At 42.4% G+C, this 21,526-nt stretch overlaps 1 protein-coding gene across 1 annotated transcript in view; it reads right to left on the bottom strand.

Annotated features, from left to right (window-relative positions):
- The window catches only part of LOC143936182 (cathepsin D-like), a 35,607-nt gene extending 16,370 nt beyond the window's left edge, over positions 1–19,237 (bottom strand). The window contains exons 1-5 of the mRNA XM_077460577.1: positions 19,066–19,237; positions 7,516–7,666; positions 5,204–5,327; positions 730–848; positions 287–486 (exon numbers count right to left, since the gene is read on the bottom strand). Of these exons, the coding sequence (XP_077316703.1) occupies positions 287–486; positions 730–848; positions 5,204–5,327; positions 7,516–7,666; positions 19,066–19,133 (662 nt within the window). The 5' untranslated portion in view covers positions 19,134–19,237. The remainder of the gene's footprint in view (positions 1–286; positions 487–729; positions 849–5,203; positions 5,328–7,515; positions 7,667–19,065) is intronic.
- Between the last annotated feature and the right edge of the window lie 2,289 nt (positions 19,238–21,526).

Genomic DNA, 21,526 nt, shown 5'->3' on the forward strand with positions numbered 1-21,526 from the left:
AGCGTGCCTGCAAGATAACCCCCTCGGGAGAGTGCTTCTCCTAGGGGGTTATCTGATATGAGGTGGAGCTACCAGGGGACACCAGAAGACCAGGTTCGGGGCCACTCTGTGCAAAACGAGCTGCACAGTGGAGGCAAGTATGAAACTTTTTTTTTATTATTATTTAATTTTTATTTTTTTTTAAATAACAAAGATCCTTACAATCACTTTAATTTCTAACAAAGCCACTTTGTTGAGCTACAAAAATAAAAATGAACAGTTTGCCTGGTCCACAGATGACACTTACCTGTTCAGATAGAAAGAAAACACATTTGTATCTACAAGTTTTTGATTCATAATGTCATCAAAGACAGTAGGAGCCCCATCTACAGATATTCGTGGGTATGCCATTCCCAAAATACCATCAAACTTTGCTGCTACGAAAGTGATGCCAGGTTGTTTTATAGCCTCTGCAAAAAGTTGACCCTTCACGGCCAGGTTTCCAATCTGAAGCAGAAAAAAAAAAAAAAAAAAAAATTATATAGCTTGTCAGACTAGACCTGTAAACATATAATGAACGTTCAAAACATGCTTAACACGCAAGAAAAGACTCTGTAGGTCAGTATATATTGACCAAGGAATTCACCAGAGCATTATTTTCTAGTGATATGGTAGACTACTTAGACCTACAAAGTCATGCTGTACACTGAATAAGACAAAACACATGAGAAGTTCTCCAAACAAGCTGACCGTCACTGTGTCCTCGCTGAGATATCCCGACAAACTCCCACTGCCGTACTGGATGGAAAAGTCTGTACCATTCTTGACATACGTGGAGGATTTGGAAGAGTCATACTTGTGGTGTAACCCTGGTAAGGAGAAATATGGCTGGTAAATGTTTTATAGGAAGAAGTAAAACCCCATCCAACTCATGACAATACTTTGGTAGTTTATGTTAAAATGTTATGTTAACTATGTGAAACATCAGAAAAAAAAAAAAAAAAAATACTGCCCATGTGCTTCATGAACAGTTTATCATCCCTGAGGCTGTTTAAAAATGCTCTGCAACCCAAGGGGTTAAATCAAGCTCACGGCTTCAGACACAGATATGAGTCTTGTTACCATTTTGTTCAGCTGCTTCCCAGATAGCCAGTAAAAATAATCCTATAGGATTGTAAAAGTGCTGCCTATGGACAATTTTGGTGACCATAGGTTTTTTTTTTTTTTTTTTTTTTTTTTTTAACATTTCACTGGTGAAACAACCCCCGCCTTTTACAGTTTACAAAAAAAAAAAAAAATATATATTATATATATATATATATATATATATATATATATATATATATATATATATATATATATATATAATATATAATAATCTAAAGTGGAAGTTCAGACGAAAACTAACGCCAAATCTACTCAAAACCACATTCCAAGAGTAACCTATCTAACCCTGTAAATCAAAAATTGCTAAACATACCTATTGTGAAACCAGGCTGGTCTCAAGCGGCAGATGCTGTGTGGAAGAGACAGCCAACAATGGCTGGGAGATGCTTGGGAAGTGACATCACCCATAGACTTACTATGGGGCTTCCATTGTCAGCTGCTTCTTCCGCACACAAAAGGTTATGTATAGCGATTTCTTCTTCACAGGGCTAGATAGGTTAGTCTTAGAATGTAGCTGCAAGTAGATTTAGAGGGTTAGTTTTAAGATTAACTTCTACTTTAAAAAGTAGAACTATAGACAAAACTCCCCCCCCCCCCCCTTAATGGGGGCACAGACAGTAATAGAAACTGTCAGGTGTTCTTATTCCTCTCCACGCTATCCTAAACAGAAAAAGGTTTTGCCTTTAAAAGGAATATATTGTGTTTCTGTGCAGTAAAATCCATTGTTTATTTTCTTTCCTGAAAATACTAAAATTTGATAAACAGTTGAACAAATGTAATGAAGCAAAAAAAAAAAAAAAATTGCTCCTGATACAAAGGGTTTGAAACACAGCAATCTGTCCATATCAACCAAACAGCATTCAGATTTAATTTTTTCACATTAAAAGCAAGTATCTGGTTGCTGGGGCAGTGCTTCCTTTCATGTTACTAAAGGCCTGTGTTAAAGGGCTTTGAACTTGTGTCAGTGGAATCAGTTTGAGATGCTTATGAGAACATTCAGAATTTAAGGACAGATGCATTTGACCTGCTTCAAACAAGTTTTGCATAGACATATTGAAAATCAAAATGCATTTGAAGGGAACAGAAGCCCATTGAGACAGGCCCTATCTGAGCTCTGCTTCAGAAGGCAGCTACTGTGTAGTCCAGGTAGGATGCTAGAAAAACAAAGACTGATATGACTGAGAGCGCCCTTTTATTAAATCAGAAAGCTGAGGTAAGACTATGAAAATGGGAGGTTGTTAAACTATACAGCCACCCACCCACACTACCTACAACCAAAGAGCTGAAGTAGTAATTCTGTCAAAGTGAAATTTTGGTAAATTTTCTATCTACCAGTGGCTACAGCCTCTGTCCAAACACAAGCAGGGAAATCCTCCATCTACCTTGTTTGTGTGGATGGAGGAATCTTTTTCGTGAATGTTCAGCTTTAGCCAAGAGAAGCAGAGAGGTTTTGTCAGTCCTTCAGCCCAGGTTCACACGGACAGCGGGAATTAAATCATGCGAGTTCAGCCGAACGCAATTTCATTCTCGCATGTCAGTCACAACTTCGGGGGCGATGTCAGAGACATCTGTGCAGATTGTAGCATAGATGTCTATGGAAATCGCTCCCGAAGTCACCAATAGTACAAAAACTACTTTTGGGAATCGATGCTGCGAGCACTGCTTTGGACGGTGCCATTGCCGCCGATTTGACATGTCAAATCGCTCCAAACTGGACCAATGTAATTATGCATATATAAAAAAAAAAAAAATTCAAAAAAAGAATTCAGGTAGGGTTTTTTTTTTATGCGTAATTACATTGGTCCAGTTTATGCAACTATGCATAGTCCATAACTGGACAATCCCTTGGAAATGGTGAATCACCTCAGAAGCTGCCACTGCTACTGCAGTAATCTTTGCTGTGTTCTGGGTCCTGTGTCAAGCAGCAGCTATTTTGCATCCCCCTCCTTTACCCCTTACTGCTCCTTGCAATTTTTAATTCAGCCTATGGCCACTGGTTGAAGTTCAGAATGAATGATATATGGCATCATCCTTGCTCAATGGCTGGCTGCTAGGAACTCTCTCTCTTCCACTGGAACTTCCTAGCCCAATCTTTCTCCTACTCTGGTCTGCCTTTTTTATTTTTTTAAGCCCACTTCCAACTGAAAACTACATTCTCAATTAGCTCATCTCTCCCAGCTATTCATTTTTATATCACGTGTCCCTTCCTTTGAAATTGTAAGCGCCCATTGAATTGTATTGTAACTGAAAGGTCTGTCCTAATTATTAAAGCGCTACAAAAATTGTTGGCACTATACACCAATCAGCCATAACTTTATGACCAATGACAGGTTAAGTGAGTAACAGCAAATAGGTTGTGATGGCATCTGAAAGTGGGTGGGATATATTAGGCAGCAAGTAAACAAGTTGTGCCTGAAGTTGATATGCAGAAAGCCGAAAATAAAATGGGCATTGCAGTTTGTTATGCATGGAACATTGTAGCTGCAGACTTGTGTTCAGTCAAAACCACCTACAATGGGTATGTGAGCATCAGAACTAGACCACAGAGCAATGTAAGAAGATGGCCTGGCCTGATGAATCATTATTATTATTATACAGGTTTTATATAGTGCCAACAGTTTGCGGAGAGCTTTACAATATGAGGGCAGACATTACAGTTACATTACAATTTGGTACAAGAGGAATCAGAGGGCCCTGCTCGTTAGAGCTTACAATCTAAAAAGGAAGGGTAAATTGATACAAAAGGTAATAGCTGTGGGGGGATGAGCTGATGGCGGAAGTAAAACAGTGTTAGTTAGAAGCAGGATAGGCTTCTTTGAAGAGAAGGGTTTTCAGGGATCGTCTAAAGATGGATAGATTAGGGGACAGTCGGACAGATTGGGGTATGGAGTTCCAAAGGATGGGAGAAGCTCTAGAGAAATCCTGGAGGTGAGCATGGGAGGAGGAGACAAGAGAGCTAGAGAGCAGGAGGTCTTGGGATGACCGAAGAGAGCGGCTTGGTTGGTATTTTGGGACTAGGTCAGTGATGTAACTAGGGGCAGAGTTATGGATGGCTTTGTAAATTATTGTTAGTACTTTGAATTTTATTTGTTGGGTGAGTGGAAGCCAGTAGGGGGAATTGGCAGAGAGGGGTGGAGGACACTGAATGGCTGGTAAGGTGGATGAGTCTGGCAGTGGCAGAGGGAGTTGCAGTAGTCAAGGCGAGAGATGACCGGGGAGTGAATTAGAAGCTTGGTGGTGCCATTAGTTAAAAAGGGGCATATTCTGTAAGTTGTGCGGAGGCTAAGGCGGCATGATTTGGACAGGGCTTGTATGTGGGCCTGAAAGGACAGTGCGGAGTCTAAGGTTACCCCTAGCACCCCTGCATGTGGGGACGGACTGATAGATGTGCCATTGATCTTGACAGAGAAGTCAGGCGAAGGGGTACGTGGGGGAGGAAATATTAAGAGCTCAGTTTTAGATAGATTAAGTTTGAGGAAGTGGTTTGACAACCAGTTTTCTTGTTTTCTTTTACATCATGTGGATGGCCAGGTGCATGTGAATCGCTTACCTAGGGAAAAAGATGACACCAGGATGCACTATGAAAAGAAGGCACGCCGGAGGAGGCAGTGTGATGCTCTGAGCGATGTTCTGCTGGGAAACCTTGGTCCTGTCATTCATGTGGATGTTACTTTGACATGCATCACCTACCTAACACTCCCTGATGGCAGCAGCCGCTTTCAGCGGGATGGCTCAAGAATGGTTTGAAGCGTCAACTTGGCCTCCAGATTCTCCAGATTTGAATCCAACAGAGAATCTGTTGGATTGAAACAAGTCGGATCCATGGAGATCCACTTGCAGTTTACAGGACTTAAATGATCTGCAACTGATGGCTTGATACCACAGCATAGTTTCAGAAGTCTAGTCGTGTCCATGCCTTGATGAAACAGGACTGATTTGGTGGCAAAAGACAGACCTACTCAAACTTGGGTGTGCGTGGCCATAAAAAGTTATGGCTGATCGGTGCATACATCATTAACAAAACAAGTATATTAGACAAAATCATGAAGTTACTTACAACAGGCAACATCAAAAAAGGAGCAGTGGATGGAAGGCACCCAGAGATTAGAGGAGCCAGTGTCAAATACCACCAGGAAGGTCTGTGGAGGGCTGCCAATACCAATTTCACCATAATACTGGGCCTATAAGAGCAGAAAGTTCATCCAATATTAGACAACTTTTTTCTAGTGGATAAGAGAAAATAGGATTCATTTGATTCTAAGGAACCTAAAAACACACAAAAGTTATAATGAAAAAACAAACAATCATGACACTTCAGTTTTATTTTCTTAATGAAACACAGAATTAGCCCCCATTTACACCAGAGCATTCTTCTGTTTGTTTCTCTACGCCTGACTATGCAGAATTCCATTCCTTCCAATGCTCCCGGTTTCCCTGAAGAAAAAAAAAAAAAAAAAAAAAAGGGGGGGGGGGGAGACAACAGTATTCAGGCGTTTTTGATCCCACAGATTTCAAATAGGAATGCCTATAAAACATGCGATAGGCCTGCAAAAAAAAAAAAAAAACAACTTGAGAAACAAACCCTTTTCAAACTCACCAGAAATGAATTCTGCTCAGGTTTGGATGTGGGCTTAGTGATGTGGTTAAGGGATAAAGAATTATTTTCTGGACCGAAAAAAAAAAAAAACACAAAAAATAAAAAAAATACGCAGCTGATCCAACAGCTTGCTATAAATGAGACTTATTTTAGACCTGAACTATTATCACCGTCACATGTCCTTTACATTCCTGAACTGCAAGGTGACATTTTAACAGGTAAATCATTTCACTGATCATGTGACAGTCAGCTATGTAATAAAACAATATACAAATTACACAACACTCTAAAAGTAAGATTCATACTAGATAAACAGATTACAGAACAGTATATTAGAAAGAAGGGTGTATACCTGAGAAAACTACAGCACAATCAATATACAGCAAGGCCCCTTTCAGACAGGTGTTCTTATCAGGTCCACCTATCAGTTTTCAGGTAGTCCTGATCAGAAGGTTCATTCATTCCCATGTAGCACAGTGAAAACAGACAGTGGACTGTCTGTTAACTTTTAGCCACCTATAAAGCAGAGCGGGCTCTGCAGATACTGAGCAGACAAAGCTGTGTCATCCACCCACTCTGCTCCAATCAGCATGGGATCAACTCAGAGATCCCCTGCTGGTGCAGTAGAATCTGCCCCATGTGAAAAGGGCCCAAGTGTTTATTAGCATCTATTACTTATTCAATAGTGTTTAAACTACAACCACATTGCAGATTTGGAGACACAATACCACTAGGTGGCAAGAATAAGACTACAGAGATGTGTATACTAGCACAGCTTAGATCCGTAACTTGCCCAGAACAGACAGCTTTCCATAACCTTTGGCTGAGTTAAATGCTTGACCAACAGTTTTCAACCAGGGTGCCTTTGGGTTTCTGCTGGATGGGGGGCTCTGGCAAATTCCTTACAAATTGGCCATAAACTGTATACAAGCCTGCCTTTTAGTTACACAAAAGACACAGGCTGTTATTGTGCACTATCACAACCTTCCAGTCACTGACATGCCAACAACCAATGGCATTGGTTCATGAGGACATCTGTGCATCCCTGTGTGGGTAAATATGGCTCTGCACAGGGCATGAATGCAATCCACCTATAAGGACAATCCCCAAGAAACATAAGATCAGGGGTCCGCAACAGTTTTCCACTTAAGGGCCGGATTCAATGTATGCGAGTGCATGGAGGGCTGCATTTACCTGCTAATAAATGAAGATAATAAGATACCTAACACGTCATGCTTTAAAAGTGTGCACACTCAAACAATGGCCGATAAATTACGATACTTAAAAATCTCCATAGGCAACGCTTTAAAAAGGTCTACAGGTTACCCAGTTTAGAGTTACAGAGAAGGTCTTGTGCTAGAATTATTGCTCTCACTAACAATCACGGTGATACCTCTCATGTGTGGTTTGAACGCTGTTTACATTTGTGGTTGCGACTTGCGTATGCGTTCGCTTCTGCGCGAGCATGGGAGGATGGGATGCTTTGAATTTTTTTTTTTTATCCTGTCCCTTCAAAATAAAATTTTTCCCTCCTGCTGCTTGTGGATAACAGCCAGGCAGCTTCTTAGCCGCATCGGTTGTTAGCCCAAGAAAGCCAACCACTAGCTCTGCAAAAAATGTGTCCATGAGCCGGGTGCATGCAAATTTATCACGTGCACTGGCGGGCCGGAAATTTTGCAGCGGCAGGCCGGGTGAAGTTAGCAGGCCGTAGGTTGCTGACCCCTGCATATGATGGTGTCTGGGACGTTCTCAGAAAGTGGAGACATACTTACATCCAGATAGTTAAGCAGAGTCTCTGGGGTGGGCTCCGTGCTTGTAGGGAATCCAGGGTAATATTTCTGGTTTGATCCTATGCAGTCCTTTAGATCTTTTGTGGCATTAGCCATGGTGTGTCGAATTGTGGCCATTTTCTTCAGAGGAATTCTGAAAAGAGACAATAGGGGAAGGCAGAGAATGGATGAAACATTGGTACATTAGAACAACATTCTGTAATCTCCTATTTAAAAAGATCAGGTATTGCAGTACTTTTTGAAAAGGTCAATTAAAGAGAGAAAAATGGGTGCAACACTTCAAAAGAAATGTACAGTGACTTTGTAACCAATTTCATTATCATGGTCTGTTATCCCACAGTGCCCTGGAAACCCTTGTCATGTATTTTGAGTTTATTTTTATAACTGAAAATGCATATAGATAAGAAAACAACAAAATATAACACAATTTAAAAACTTTAAATAAAATAAAAGTAACCCAAACCCATTACAGCGGAGGTGTCCAACTCCTGGCCCCAGAGAATTCGGCATGTGGCTCAGAAACGTCTGTAGGGATGCCGTGCAAACATAGCATCAGCAGCACTGACAAGCCAAGCAATTGCACATCTGGAGGGATGCCAGATCTGCAATAGCACCAGCAGCAGGGAATGCAGGGGCACCAGGTGAGTAAATGAGGTATGGCTGGATCTAAGGGGGTTATTACAATTTGCACTGACCCTAATCTCCGGTGTGAATGTAGCTTATGTATGTGCCCCAATCACTATAATAACAGATCGCCGGAGGCTGCACCTATGTGCAGTTACCTGCAGTGATTGCTGTTGGATGCAGACAAAGTGCATCCAGCAGTGATCACCACAGGCAATCACTGGCTGTGCAGAGAGCAATGAATATGTCTGGCCACCGGCAACCTTTCATTATAGTGAATAGAGGCCAGCAGCCGCACCTACCCACTGAGAGCCGCAGGAGGAACTGCAGCTATAATTCACACTGGCCCTAATCTCCAGTTTGAATGTAGCCCCCCCCCCCCCCCCCCCCAACACACATAGGCTACATTCAGAACAAAAAAATAAATAAATGGAGCTGCTCTAATACTAAAGAAATTAAAAATGGAAAAATAACTGAAAATAAATAAGGAACACAATATGAATTATTGAATTGAATTATTAAGTCCATCAGACAAATGGTGAATGTGGGTAGATCTTTTAAATCCTAGTTACATTAGGGTATAAATCCTACACCCCACAGCAATAACGAACACCTCCACCACATAGATTGTACGCTTACCAGATGGCAAGCTTAAGAAAGCTTGCGGCTAATACCCAGCCAGGGACTTTATCCAGAGAGTGAATCAGATGTCAGCTTACAGACAGACCCCATCCAACTGAAATAGGCCATGCAGAGGACACAGTAATCTCATATAAACCATGAATGGACTCCGCAGTCAGTAAGCATAAACATCAGAACAGCCAGAGTGACCCAAAAAGAAAAAGCTCTCATTCTCGGGGAGGAGCGACATGCTGACGTCATCGCGTTTTTACGATCCCGGAAGGATTGGTGGTTCATGTAACCCGTCCGGCTTATCCATCAAATGCTATTTTCCTCGTTGCATTACAGGCTAAATTCAAACTGGAGATTGGGGCGAGTGTGAATTGTAGCTGTAGTTCCTCCTGTGGCTCTCAGCAGATAGGTGCGGCTGCAGGCTGCCGTTTACTATAATGGAAGGTTGGCGGCGGCCAGACATAATCATTGCTCTCTGCACAGCCAGTGATTGCCTGTGGTGATCGCCGCTGGATGCACTTTGTCTGCGTCCAACAGCAATCACTGCAGGTAACCAAAAATAGGTGCAGCCACCAGCGATCTGTTATTATAGTGAATGGGGCCAGTGGCCGCACCTCCTCGCTGAGAGCCGCAGGAGGAACTGCTGATCAGCCATCATTGTTGTTTATCGCTCTAGTACTATGTTGCCCGCTTTTTTATTTTATTTTTTATTTTTTTTATTATAAAAGTAAAAGAAGAAAGTTTTATTACTCAAATAGGTAAATTCATCTGTAATCCTTAACTTGTGATCTGCCCCACTTTTTCTGCTCAGCTATCTTTATTGTTAGTGTATTTTATGTGTTTCCCAAGACAAATCCTCTTCTTCCAATATGGCCCAGAAAGATCAAAAAGGTTGGACACTCCTGTATTACAGGTATATTAAAGTGTAACTGCATCTTTGCTGTAGTTATAATTATACTCTACCCTAGAGCTGCACGATTCTGGCTAAAATGAGAATCACAATTTTTTTTGCTTAGCAGACAGATCACGATTCTCACAATTCTCGTGGCGTATCATCTTTCACATTAAAACAAAACAAAAAAAAAAATGTTGCCAACTACTAATTTTGTTTTTTATTTTTTGAAGTGTATTTTTTCAAAAAAAAAATTGCATTTGAAAGACGGCTTGGCAAATACAGTGTGACATAAAATATTGCAGCAATTGCCAATTTATTCCCTAGGTTCTCTTGAAAAAAAATAAAAATTAGAGATTGTGTATATATATATATATATATATATATATATATATATATATATATATATATATATATATATACACACACACAATTTTTTTTTTTATATTATGTTTGGGGGTTCCAAGTAATTTTCTAGCAAAAAATATTGATTTTAAACTTAAGAAGTGTCAGACTGCCCAGATTATTTTTTTTTATTTTCCTTTGATCTAATAAGTAAGCAGTTAGTTACAATGTTTCAAGTTCTACACTTGGCAGAATGCCCAGGATGCTTTCCTTTGACAGCTGAGGGAGCAGATAATCACTCCACTTGTTTATATGAAAGAATCGCCTACTCTCAGCGCAAGAGATCGTAAGGGGGGGGGGATGTGAATTGAGATCGCGTTTTTTTTAAATTATTAATCGTGCAGTTCTACTCTACACCCCATCCCCCTGCTAGTCTTGTACCCACAGGTCCCAAATCCACAAAATTATAGCCGACTAGATCACACAGCCTCTCTTCAAATATATTTAAGGCCAGGGGTAGACAAGGCGCCCTTTACTCTCAGCCATCACTTCAAACTTCCAAATACAAGACTGTCTTCATGGCTAATTCTCCATTAGAATGAATGCGATCTTATAGTGCATGCATGGCTCCAGCAGGAAATATTTTAAAGGGCAGATGTGTGATTTGGTCAGCGATATCTTCCAGATTTGGGGACAGGTGAGAATATGGGGAAAGGAACTAAGTGAAACACACAAAAGGTGATAAAAGAAAGAGAAATAATAGTCATTTGTTGTTTTTTTTTTTTTTTTTTACGTAAAGTAGTTGTAAAAGCAGTTTTTTTCCCCCTTCATGCATTAAGGTTGAAAAAAAAAAAACATCTGCATACAGCCCCCCCAATAATTAACCAAGCTTGATTGTGATTCAGCGATATGCATGAGAGAGCCGCTACTCTCTTGGGTCTCTGAATCCTCATTGGCTGAGCTTGAGTCACTGGCAGCCAGGGAGGACGGAGTGCGACTGAGCCACACACTGTGTGTTGTCCCATAGACACCCAGAGGTGGCTCGGGAGCACCCCCCCCCCCCCACAGCAGTACAGGGAGAAGTTTCCCATACCAGTGGTCACTTTAAATCAACGCAGCTGGGCCACATCATTCATTCACACAGCTTTGGGTGTGAATAATGAGCTACAAGCCCAGACATCCCTTGTGGCTGTCGGCTTGTTGTTCTCAATGAATGATCACGGCACAGTGGAGCACCATGGTAGTTCATTGATTATTCCTGTCAGTGTATCTGCTTGCCTGTATGGGCACACAGATACATGGACAGATCTGCAGGAGACCTGCATAGCACCAGATCTGCTGATCGCTGGTGCAGTGCTTTACAGGCTCCAAAAAAAAAAAAAATGTATTATATATTTTCACTTTGATGTCAGCATCACTTTCTTAGTTTTCTTGCTATCTATATACAATGCTAGTTTTACAAATATTCATAAGTGTTTCCACTCTGGGTTAATTGCTAGAGGTCGACCGATATGATTTTTTCTCTGGCCGATGCCGATATTTAGAAATCATGGTGGCCGATAGCCGATATATGATGCCGATTTTTTTGGGCCGATATGTTAGGCCGATTTTATTTTATTTATTTATTTTTTTCCTTTTTTATTTATTTTTTTATTTTTAATCCCCCTTGATCTAACACACCTTTCCCACTGGGGCGTTTTTCAGGCGCTTTTGGGCTAAAAATAGCGCCTGTAAAGTGCCTGCAAAATGGCTCCCCTGCAGTCTATGTGAAAGACAGAGTGCTTTCACACTGAGGCGATGCGCTGGCAGGATCTTAAAAAAAAAGTCCTGCAAGCAGCACGTTTGGAGTGGTGTATACCGCTCCTCCACCACTCCTGCCCATTGATATGAATGGGCACCACTGCCGAAGCGCATGCAATGCGATTTGGCAGCAGTGCTTCATGGGAGCATTTAACCTCTTCCTTGGCCGCTAGCTGGGTTATATGTGCCCCACTAGCAGCCAAATAGCACCGCTAAAATGATGGTAAAGAGCCGCTAAAACTTGCGTTTTACCATCAACGCCTGCCTGCTCCAGTGTGAAAGCAGTCTTCATAAGTGATACAGAAAATTTCTTACATTTAAACATTTATTAAACAAAACAAACCTCCAATCAGTTTACTTGTATGTATGATTTAGATAAAAAAAAAAAAAAAAAAAAATATATTAAATAAAAACAGGTAGTCAAAACTTTTGGACAAAAAAAAAAAAAAAATGGGCTAACTTTACTGTTTTTATTTTATTTTTATTTTTTAAATAGTGTATTTTTTTCCCCAAAAAATGCATTTGAAAGACCTCTGTGCAAATGCCGTGTGACATAAAATATTGCAACAACCGCTATTTTATTCCCTAGGATCTCTGCTAAAAAAATATATATAATTTTTGGGGGGTCTAAGTGATTTTCTGGCAGAAAATACAGGATTTTTACTTGTAAGCAACAAGTGTCAGAAAAGATTTAGTCTTTAAATGGTTAAACTGAGAACTTCTACACACTGAGATGACTTCATTCAAGTGTAAACATTGTATCTTTCTGTTCTTTTCTTGGCAGGCTGCCCAGAGAGGAGGAAAGACATTTCTATGACGACTCAGGCAACTTACACTGACTTCTATTACAGAAGTCATTTCCAAGTCCTGCTGTAGTTCTAAATCGGCTTTTTATCAGCACAATCGGCCGATGCCGATTATTTAAAAAACGGCAAATATCGTCCGATATATCGGTCGACCTCTATTAATTGCTGATAATAAAGCAATGAAGTACAAAACCACTAGGCATTCAATTGAAGTGTTGGACCTTTCTTTAGGCTGTGGCTGAGGGGAACTGCAATATACAGTAATTGTAAATGGCAAACCTTATCCCTTTTCAAGTATCCAAACATATTAGGTCTTATTTACTGTTTGGCAAACAATTTACAGATGCCCTTGTGATATACAAATATTTCCCAACCTGTGTATCTACATGTAGATACTGTTAAAGCAATTTGCTGTTCCTGTTCAGCAATTCATCTTCCCCTCAGCATTTTTGGTGGGTTTATAAGGCAGGAAACACACAGTATATCATGTCATTACATTTGAAGCACAAACAGCGAATTCTTTAATCCTGTTATGTTGTCAACAGGGAGATCAGAATGTTTGCACCCTTAGCTACAGGACTGTCAATTTTCAAACAGGCATCCCAAAGTCTTGTGCCACCTTCTTTAAAGGGGTATCATCTCTTTAAAGAGGAAGTAAACCCCACCAAAAAAAAAAAAAAAATCGTAATTTTCTATTCTACTTAACATCAGCATTCATACGATCTATATAATTCCTCAAAACGAGCGTTATAAATAACTTTTTTCTCCTTTTAAAAACTCTCTGCCTTCCGGGTATCGCCCGCGCCATTGCAACGTCTGGTTTTCATGTCCTTTGCGGACGTCATTTCCGCCCTTAGTTTGATTTCCCTCAAGAAATCTCGGGCATGCGCCGTAGCGTCATAACAATCCTAACCAAGCCTCGAGCAGGGATATCTGTACATCGCGAGACTTCTCCTCTGCCGCTCTGAGGAGAATGTCTCGTATTAACAAAGGCAGAGAAGCAGGAAGATCAAAGGCGGCAATACAATATATGCCGCCTTCGCACGTCAATACTGTGCAAGCGCGGCTGACGTCATGGACATCAAAACGGCGGTTTATACGAAAATGACTGAGTGCACTTTCTCAGGCAGCGATCAGCTGCCTGAGAAAAGTATTATCTACAAAGCAAAACATGTTTAGGAGGGTTTACAACCACTTTAATGGTTTTGTGATTAAAAAAAAAACATTTGATTCAACTCTTTCAACCTTGAGATCATTTAGGTGAAGGTGCCATGCACTGGAAATGTTCACACTCCCCACTCCTCCAGATTTTCATTCACATTTGTGCTGATCACCTTGGTGTGCATCATTAAAGTGACGGTTTTTAAGAGGTGTTCTTTTGCTCATTCATAAGAAAAAAAGAAAGAAAAGAAAAATCTGATGATTTTTGATAAATCATTGATTTATATCCACCCTGCCTGTAAGAGCATATGCCTGTTAACTCCTGAAAAGCCATAGTGTCCATGGACACATTGGCCAACATGGTGGGGAGTTTCCAGGCAGAAAAAAAAATGAGAGCTCAAAAGCCTGTAGGAGATGCTTCTTTGAGCTGCAGTGTGCTTGAGCCCTTAGTGTCTATGGAGAAGATACACAATATCACGTGGATCTCCAGATTGATGGAGGACCAAGGCGCTCACGGCACTGCGTCAATGACAACCCCTGATCTGAGGTCTGGTGGTAGATATTTCTAGCACAGGAAAGGTGATGGAAGCAGTTTGAGTCATCATTAAAAGGCATTCTTATGCCCTGTACACACGGTCAGACTTTGACGGAAAATGTGCAAACGGATCGTGTTGTCGGAAAATCCGACAACACGGGACGAAAGCTATTGGCTACTGGCCCGTTTATAGTCCCGTCGTACGTCGCTGCGTTCTGAATGATCGGATTTTCCGACAACTTTGTGTGACTGTGTATGCAAGACAAGTTTGGGCCAAAATCCTTCAGAAAAAGTCAGACGGAAAGTCTGACCGTGTGTACAGGGCATTACTCTTTATTGGCTCTTTTTTTTACAGGTAGGTGGTGACAATATTAGAGTCAGTACCGTCATTAGGTAACACTTTAAACTAGCTCATGAGGGTATGAAAAAATTTTCCCAGCATCAAAAAGGCGTCATCACTTCTAATAAAACATACCAAGAAATGCAGCCAATACATGTGAGAATATGAGCTGCCCTGTCATCTGTAATAAACAGTTTAAGATCAAAAAATGAATCTGTCCAGACATGCTCAATGACTGAGCAAATTATACCAGCTTTGCTACAACATGGATAACCTAGACATACATAGATATTGTATTCTCACAGCAGCACCTCAGTTGTCAGAATAGGAATACACGGATCAGAGGCTGATTGAAAAAGATGATTTTCCAACATGTCCCTTTGACAGAAGTCGATCAAACGATCAACTTCAGTCAAAACAGTGACAGTTACACGCTGATTGAAATTTGTCTGGTTCCTGCTGAACTCAATGTATAGCTTGCAGTTTAAAAGGAAATTGCATGCAATGCTCTGTAACCCATAGCAGCCAATACTCCTGCCTGTAGTCATTCAGTGGCACGTTCATAAAAAAAAAAAAAAGGTGGTAGAACATCTCAGGATGTGGTAAGACAAGACTTATGGTTGAGCAACTGAAGAAAAGCTGTACGGGTTACCTGTACAGTCACTAAATATTTGACATGCTCCGTGTCTCAGATCTATACAACTCAGCAACACTGAAGAAAAAAAAAAAGAAGCACTACCATACCATGCATTGTGGTTTTAATGAATAATTCAGGCATTGGAATCCAGCATGGTGCAATCTAAAGTTGGCCATACATTATACAGGTGCCAACCAATGAATGACTGCACGGCGTTCTCTGACTGGACAAGTTGGAGGGGTGGGCAGTGATGTCACGTCACGGAACACCTGTGCAGGCAAAGAAAGCCCTTCCCACAGATAATTGCATTGGTATGTGGGTATGAATGAGGCCTAAATCCCCATACACACTATCAGATTTTCTGCTGATTTTTGCCTTCAGATTTACCAAAACCATGTGGTACAAGGGCCTGCCTGATTGCTGATTGCAAACTGAAACTCCTAAGGTTTGACCTCATATTATATGGTTTTGGTAAATCTGAAGACAAAAATCTGCAGAAAATCGAGTGTATGGAGCTTAAAACTTGAGCAGACGCTGACAGAGAGAAATGATAGAAGCTTCCTCCAACATGCACCAAAGCTTTTCATGTGTGCCGTATGCAACCCTTACATCTTATATACTACATGATCATGCATTTGCTGACCTGCACCCACTGCTTCCATAGTGATACTTGTAGAAGAGCAATCTACATTTCCTATATTACATCAGCAGTTGTAGTGTGCATGTAACTTCAGAAGTGAAGAAAGAATCTGATGTAGTAACTGAACAGGATTGATGCAATTCCCTGCTTCTTCCTTTAGGAGATGGTGAAAAATACAGCCTGCCTACTATAATATGGTACAATTAGAGGTAATTGTAAGCTCTAACGAGCAGGGCCCTCTGATCCCTCCTGTATTGATTTGTATTGTAAGTGTACTGTCTGCCCTCATATTGTAAAGCGCTGCGCAAACTGTTGGCGCTATATAAATCCTGAATATTAATAATAATTATACATATTTAAAAAAAAAATAATAATAACACACACACACACACAAACTCCACCTTTAACCACTTCCCGACCAGCGCACGACGATGTACGTCGACAGAATGGCACGGGCAGGCATATTGGCGTACATGTACGTCCAATCTTCAATGCCACCCTGCCATCAGGAGCGCGCCGCCGGCGGCGCGCTCCCGCGCTGGTCAGGACCCCCCGTGAGTCTGGTCGCGGGACCCGCGGACTCGATCGCCGCAGGCATACCCGCGATCGTCTCACGGAGCGGCCGAATGGAGGAAATGCTGTGTAAACAGCATTTCTCCATTCTGCCTAGCAACTAGTGACGCTGATCTCTGCTACATGTGATTGGAGCAGAGATCAGTGTTCACTAAATTTAAGCCCAACCCCCCCACAGTTAGTAACACACCCCTAGGAACACTTAACCCCTACACTGCCACCCACTGGTTAACCCTTTCACTGCCAGTGTCATTTACACAGGAATCACTGCATTTATATAGCAGTGATTACTGTATAAATGACAATGGTCCCAAAAATGTGTCAAAATGTCCCCCACAATGTCACAGTCACAATAAAAATCGCTGATCGCCGCCATTACTAGTAAAAAAATAAAAAAAAATAATAAAAAATTATTAATAAAAATGCTATAAAACTATCCCTATTTTGTAAACGCTATAACTTTTGCGCAAACTAATCAATAATCGCTTATTGCGATTTTTTTTACCAAAAATATGTAGAAGAATACGTATCGGCCTAAACTGAGGGGAAAAAAAATGTTTTTTTATATATTTTTGGGGGATATTTATTGTAACAAAAAGTAAAAAATAATGCGGTTTTTTTCAAAATTGTCGCTCTATTTTTGTTTATAGCGCAAAAAATAAAAACCGCAGGGGTGATCAAATACCACCAAAAGAAAGCTCTATTTGTGGGAAAAAAAGACGTCAATTTTGTTTGGGAGCCACGTCGTACGACCGCGCAATTGTCAGTTAAAGCGACGCAGTGCCGAATCACAAAAAGTGGTCTGGTCTTTGACCAGCGAAATGGTCCGGTCTGTAAGTGGTTAAAGGCCATATTAATGTTGCACCCTAAATAATGGATGGGATGTAACAGAAGACATGATTGTGCTCCCTAATCTGACCACAGTAGTCTTGGATCTGCAGCCATTATTACCGTGGTCAGCACAGACGGGGACACTGGAACAATCAGGTTTTTTTTTTTTTTTAAATAGGATAGGAATGGAAAAATGACATACAGGAGCACTGTGCTATACAGCATGTCTTTTAGGGTTACAACCCTTTTAACTGCCTCCAGACCCACAATCTAACGTCCAGACCTGCATACAGACCCAGGGCTGGGGGAGGAGTCTCCAGGAGCCTGTGTGTTTATTTTAATAATATGGGTGCATTCAGTAAATTTGTGCAAAAGGGGGATTAGGTGTACCCCCCCCCCCCCCACGTACCTACACATAGGAGTAATCCCAGCCCCCCTTACCTACACATAGGAGTAATCCCAGCCCCCCTTACCTACACATAGGAGTAATCCCAGCCCCCCTTACCTACACATAGGAGTAATCCCAGCCCCCCTTACCTACACATAGGAGTAATCCCAGCCCCCCTTACCTACACATAGGAGTAATCCCAGCCCCCCTTACCTACACATAGGAGTAATCCCAGCCCCCCTTACCTACACATAGGAGTAATCCCAGCCCCCCTTACCTACACATAGGAGTAATCCCAGCCCCCCTTACCTACACATAGGAGTAATCCCAGCCCCCCTTACCTACACATAGGAGTAATCCCAGCCCCCCTTACCTACACATAGGAGTAATCCCAGCCCCCCTTACCTACACATAGGAGTAATCCCAGCCCCCCTTACCTACACATAGGAGTAATCCCAGCCCCCCTTACCTACACATAGGAGTAATCCCAGCCCCCCTTACCTACACATAGGAGTAATCCCAGCCCCCCTTACCTACACATAGGAGTAATCCCAGCCCCCCTTACCTACACATAGGAGTAATCCCAGCCCCCCTTACCTACACATAGGAGTAATCCCCCCCCCCTTACCTACACATAGGAGTAATCCCCCCCCCTTACCTACACATAGGAGTAATCCCCCCCCCCTTACCTACACATAGGAGTAATCCCCCCCCCCCCTTACCTACACATAGGAGTAATCCCCCCCCCCCCCTTACCTACACATAGGAGTAATCCCCCCCCCCCTTACCTACACATAGGAGTAATCCCCCCCCCCTTACCTACACATAGGAGTAATCCCCCCCCCCTTACCTACACATAGGAGTAATCCCCCCCCCCTTACCTACACATAGGAGTAATCCCCCCCCCCTTACCTACACATAGGAGTAATCCCCCCCCCCCCCTTACCTACACATAGGAGTAATCCCCCCCCCCTTACCTACACATAGGAGTAATCCCCCCCCCCCTTACCTACACATAGGAGTAATCCCCCCCCCTTACCTACACATAGGAGTAATCCCCCCCCCTTACCTACACATAGGAGTAATCCCCCCCCCTTACCTACACATAGGAGTAATCCCCCCCCTTACCTACACATAGGAGTACTCCCCCCCTCCCTTACCTACACATAGGAGTACTCCTCCCCTACCTACACATAGGAGTACTCCCCCCCTACCTACACATAGGAGTACTCCCCCCACTACCTACCTACACATAGAGTCCACCATAGCTCCACCCTCACTTATGCATGTAGTCACACACACATCTCTCTATTTCTGTCTCTCTCACCTGACCAGCGCTGTGCCCGGATGTAGCAGTGCGGCCAGCAGTAGAGTCCATGTCAGCAGAGCCTCCATGGTAACCCAAGCAGAATATCTTCTCACACAGCAGACCAAGTACTGAGCTTCTTCCTGTCACTCTCCACACAGGTCACAAGACGTCTCTTCACCACACGTGATGTGTCAGCTGACCCGCCTGTCACATGACTAGGAAAGGGCGAGACGATAAACACAAAAGTCATTGCTAACCCTTGGTCGCCCCCCAGTGGTCATTACAACCATAACAAACACCGAACTCTAGTGAAAAAATAAAAAGCATAAAGTTCCAATTTTTTCTTTTCCAGTGATTTTTATTTAAATTTTCAACAAAGATAAAAGAACAGGCACACAAACAAATAGTGTACATTGGGTGCAAACCAAGGTACAAAACCTCACAATAAAGTGAAATCACCACTTTTTCTATTTTTATTGATGTGTTCTTTCCCCTTAGGGCCTTTGTCACATGGGGCGGGCGCCCACTCAGCATCTCTCCGCTGATCCCCGCCGAGTAGGTGGGTGACAGGTCTGTGTCTGCTCCACTGATGCAGAGCGGACATAGACACAGCCCGCTGTTCTCTATGGGCCGCTCAGATAAAAACGGACCGCCTGTCTGTTTCCATTCGACTGTCATCCGATCCGATAGATGGATGGGATCCAAATCCTTCTATTTTTAGTGGACTGGATCGGTGGAGGTTCGAATCGGGTCCACCTGAAAAACTGACAGATGGACCCAATCGAACGTCTGTGTGAAAGGGGCCTATGTTTTTGACCGGGCACTGCCCTGTGAATATATGTGCTTCCCGTCTCCTCGAATGATGAAGTGTATATACATTCTAAACTTTGGTCTTGGTGAGTTTGCCATATATGTCTGAGTATCCCACAAGCTGAGCAGGGGGTGGGGGGCCTACATATGAACATTATCTAATGTAAAATTTCTCTCTCTGACACCACTGTTCATGCCCTATGAGAATGGAAAGTGGGAACGCTATTTAGATTCCTACAGTATGTATCTACCCTGACTTTATTGCTAAAACTACTGTTAAATTAAACACGTAGCTGGGTATAGTAAGATGTCCACGCCTTCTTTCACTACAGTGTTCTGTCAGATTAGACAACCTGCTAGCGGAGGTATACATGCGCAGGTGACGAAACTTCACTTTTGTTACTTAATGTGATAGGTCGCCAATTCTGACGGAACACCGTTGTTCTGTCAAAATAGCCAATTCATCAAGATCTCCAATCACGTCACTTCTGGTTACTGTAAACCATCAGTAATTGGAGATTTAGACGAGTTGCTGCTTTGACACAACACCAGGAAGTGTGTACACTCCGGTACATGAAGAGTTTGCTGTTTTGACAGAACAACGGCTAAGGAGGAAAAAGTTGTCACCGCCTTGGAGGTGGCCATGGTGTTGGTTAGTATTGGGTGGACTAACATTGTCTGCTCATAATATCGTATATATGCTTGGCGGTGTGGTGTCAATAGCAACTCTTCTAAATTTCCAATTACTGATAGTTTACAGTAACCGGAAGTGACGTGACTGGAGATCTCAATTAATTGGTTATCTTGACAGAACACCGGGATCTCCTGTGTACTCAGTGCTCGCAGACACACACAGTCCCGCCTCCTGGACAGCTCCTAGGATAGACATCACATGTCCTGGCATTGGACCGGTGTCCTGTCTTTCATAGGAGCCAGGCAAGGAGGCAGGACTGTATGTGACTGCGGGCGCAGAGTAAACAGGAGATCCCGGCTCTGTGTAATCTGGCACTGGTGAGGCTGCATTGATGGGCAATGGCAAGGCTGCAGATGGGCACTGATCAGGCTGCAATGATGGGCAATGATGAGGCTGCAGATGGGCACTGATCAGGCTGCATTAATGGGCAATGGTGAGGCTACAGATGGGCACTGATCAGGCTGTAATGATGGGCACTGGTGAGGCTGCAGATGGGCACTGATAAGCATGCATTAATAGGCAACAGCGAGGCTGAAGATGGGCACTGTTCAGGCTGCATTAATGGCACTGATCAGGCTGCAATGATGGGCAATGGTGAGGCTACAGATGGGCAGTGATCAGGCTGCAATGATGGGCAATGGTGAGACTGCAGATGAGCACTGGTGATGCTGCAGATGGGCACTGATCAGGCTGCAATGATGGCCAATGGTGAGTCTGCAGATGGGCACTGATCAGGCTGCAATGATGGCCAATGGTGAGGCTGCAGATGGGCACTGATTAGGCTGTATTATTGGGAAATGACCCATATTTTGCTTCAAAGTTCTTTATTTAAAATGTAAATTTTTTTCCTGAACCTTCCCTCTTAAAATTAAGGTGCATGTTATACGCCAATAAGAAAGCTGGAACACATTCATTTGCCTGACTCCAACTGTACAAACTTGTAAAACATAGACCACAGGTCTAGTTGAAAAACTA

The sequence above is a fragment of the Lithobates pipiens genome, unplaced genomic scaffold (genome assembly GCF_037356315.1).
Source record: "Lithobates pipiens isolate NorthernLeopardFrog02 unplaced genomic scaffold, aLitPip1_a1.2 Scaffold_10, whole genome shotgun sequence".
NCBI classification, from domain to species: domain Eukaryota; kingdom Metazoa; phylum Chordata; class Amphibia; order Anura; family Ranidae; genus Lithobates; species Lithobates pipiens.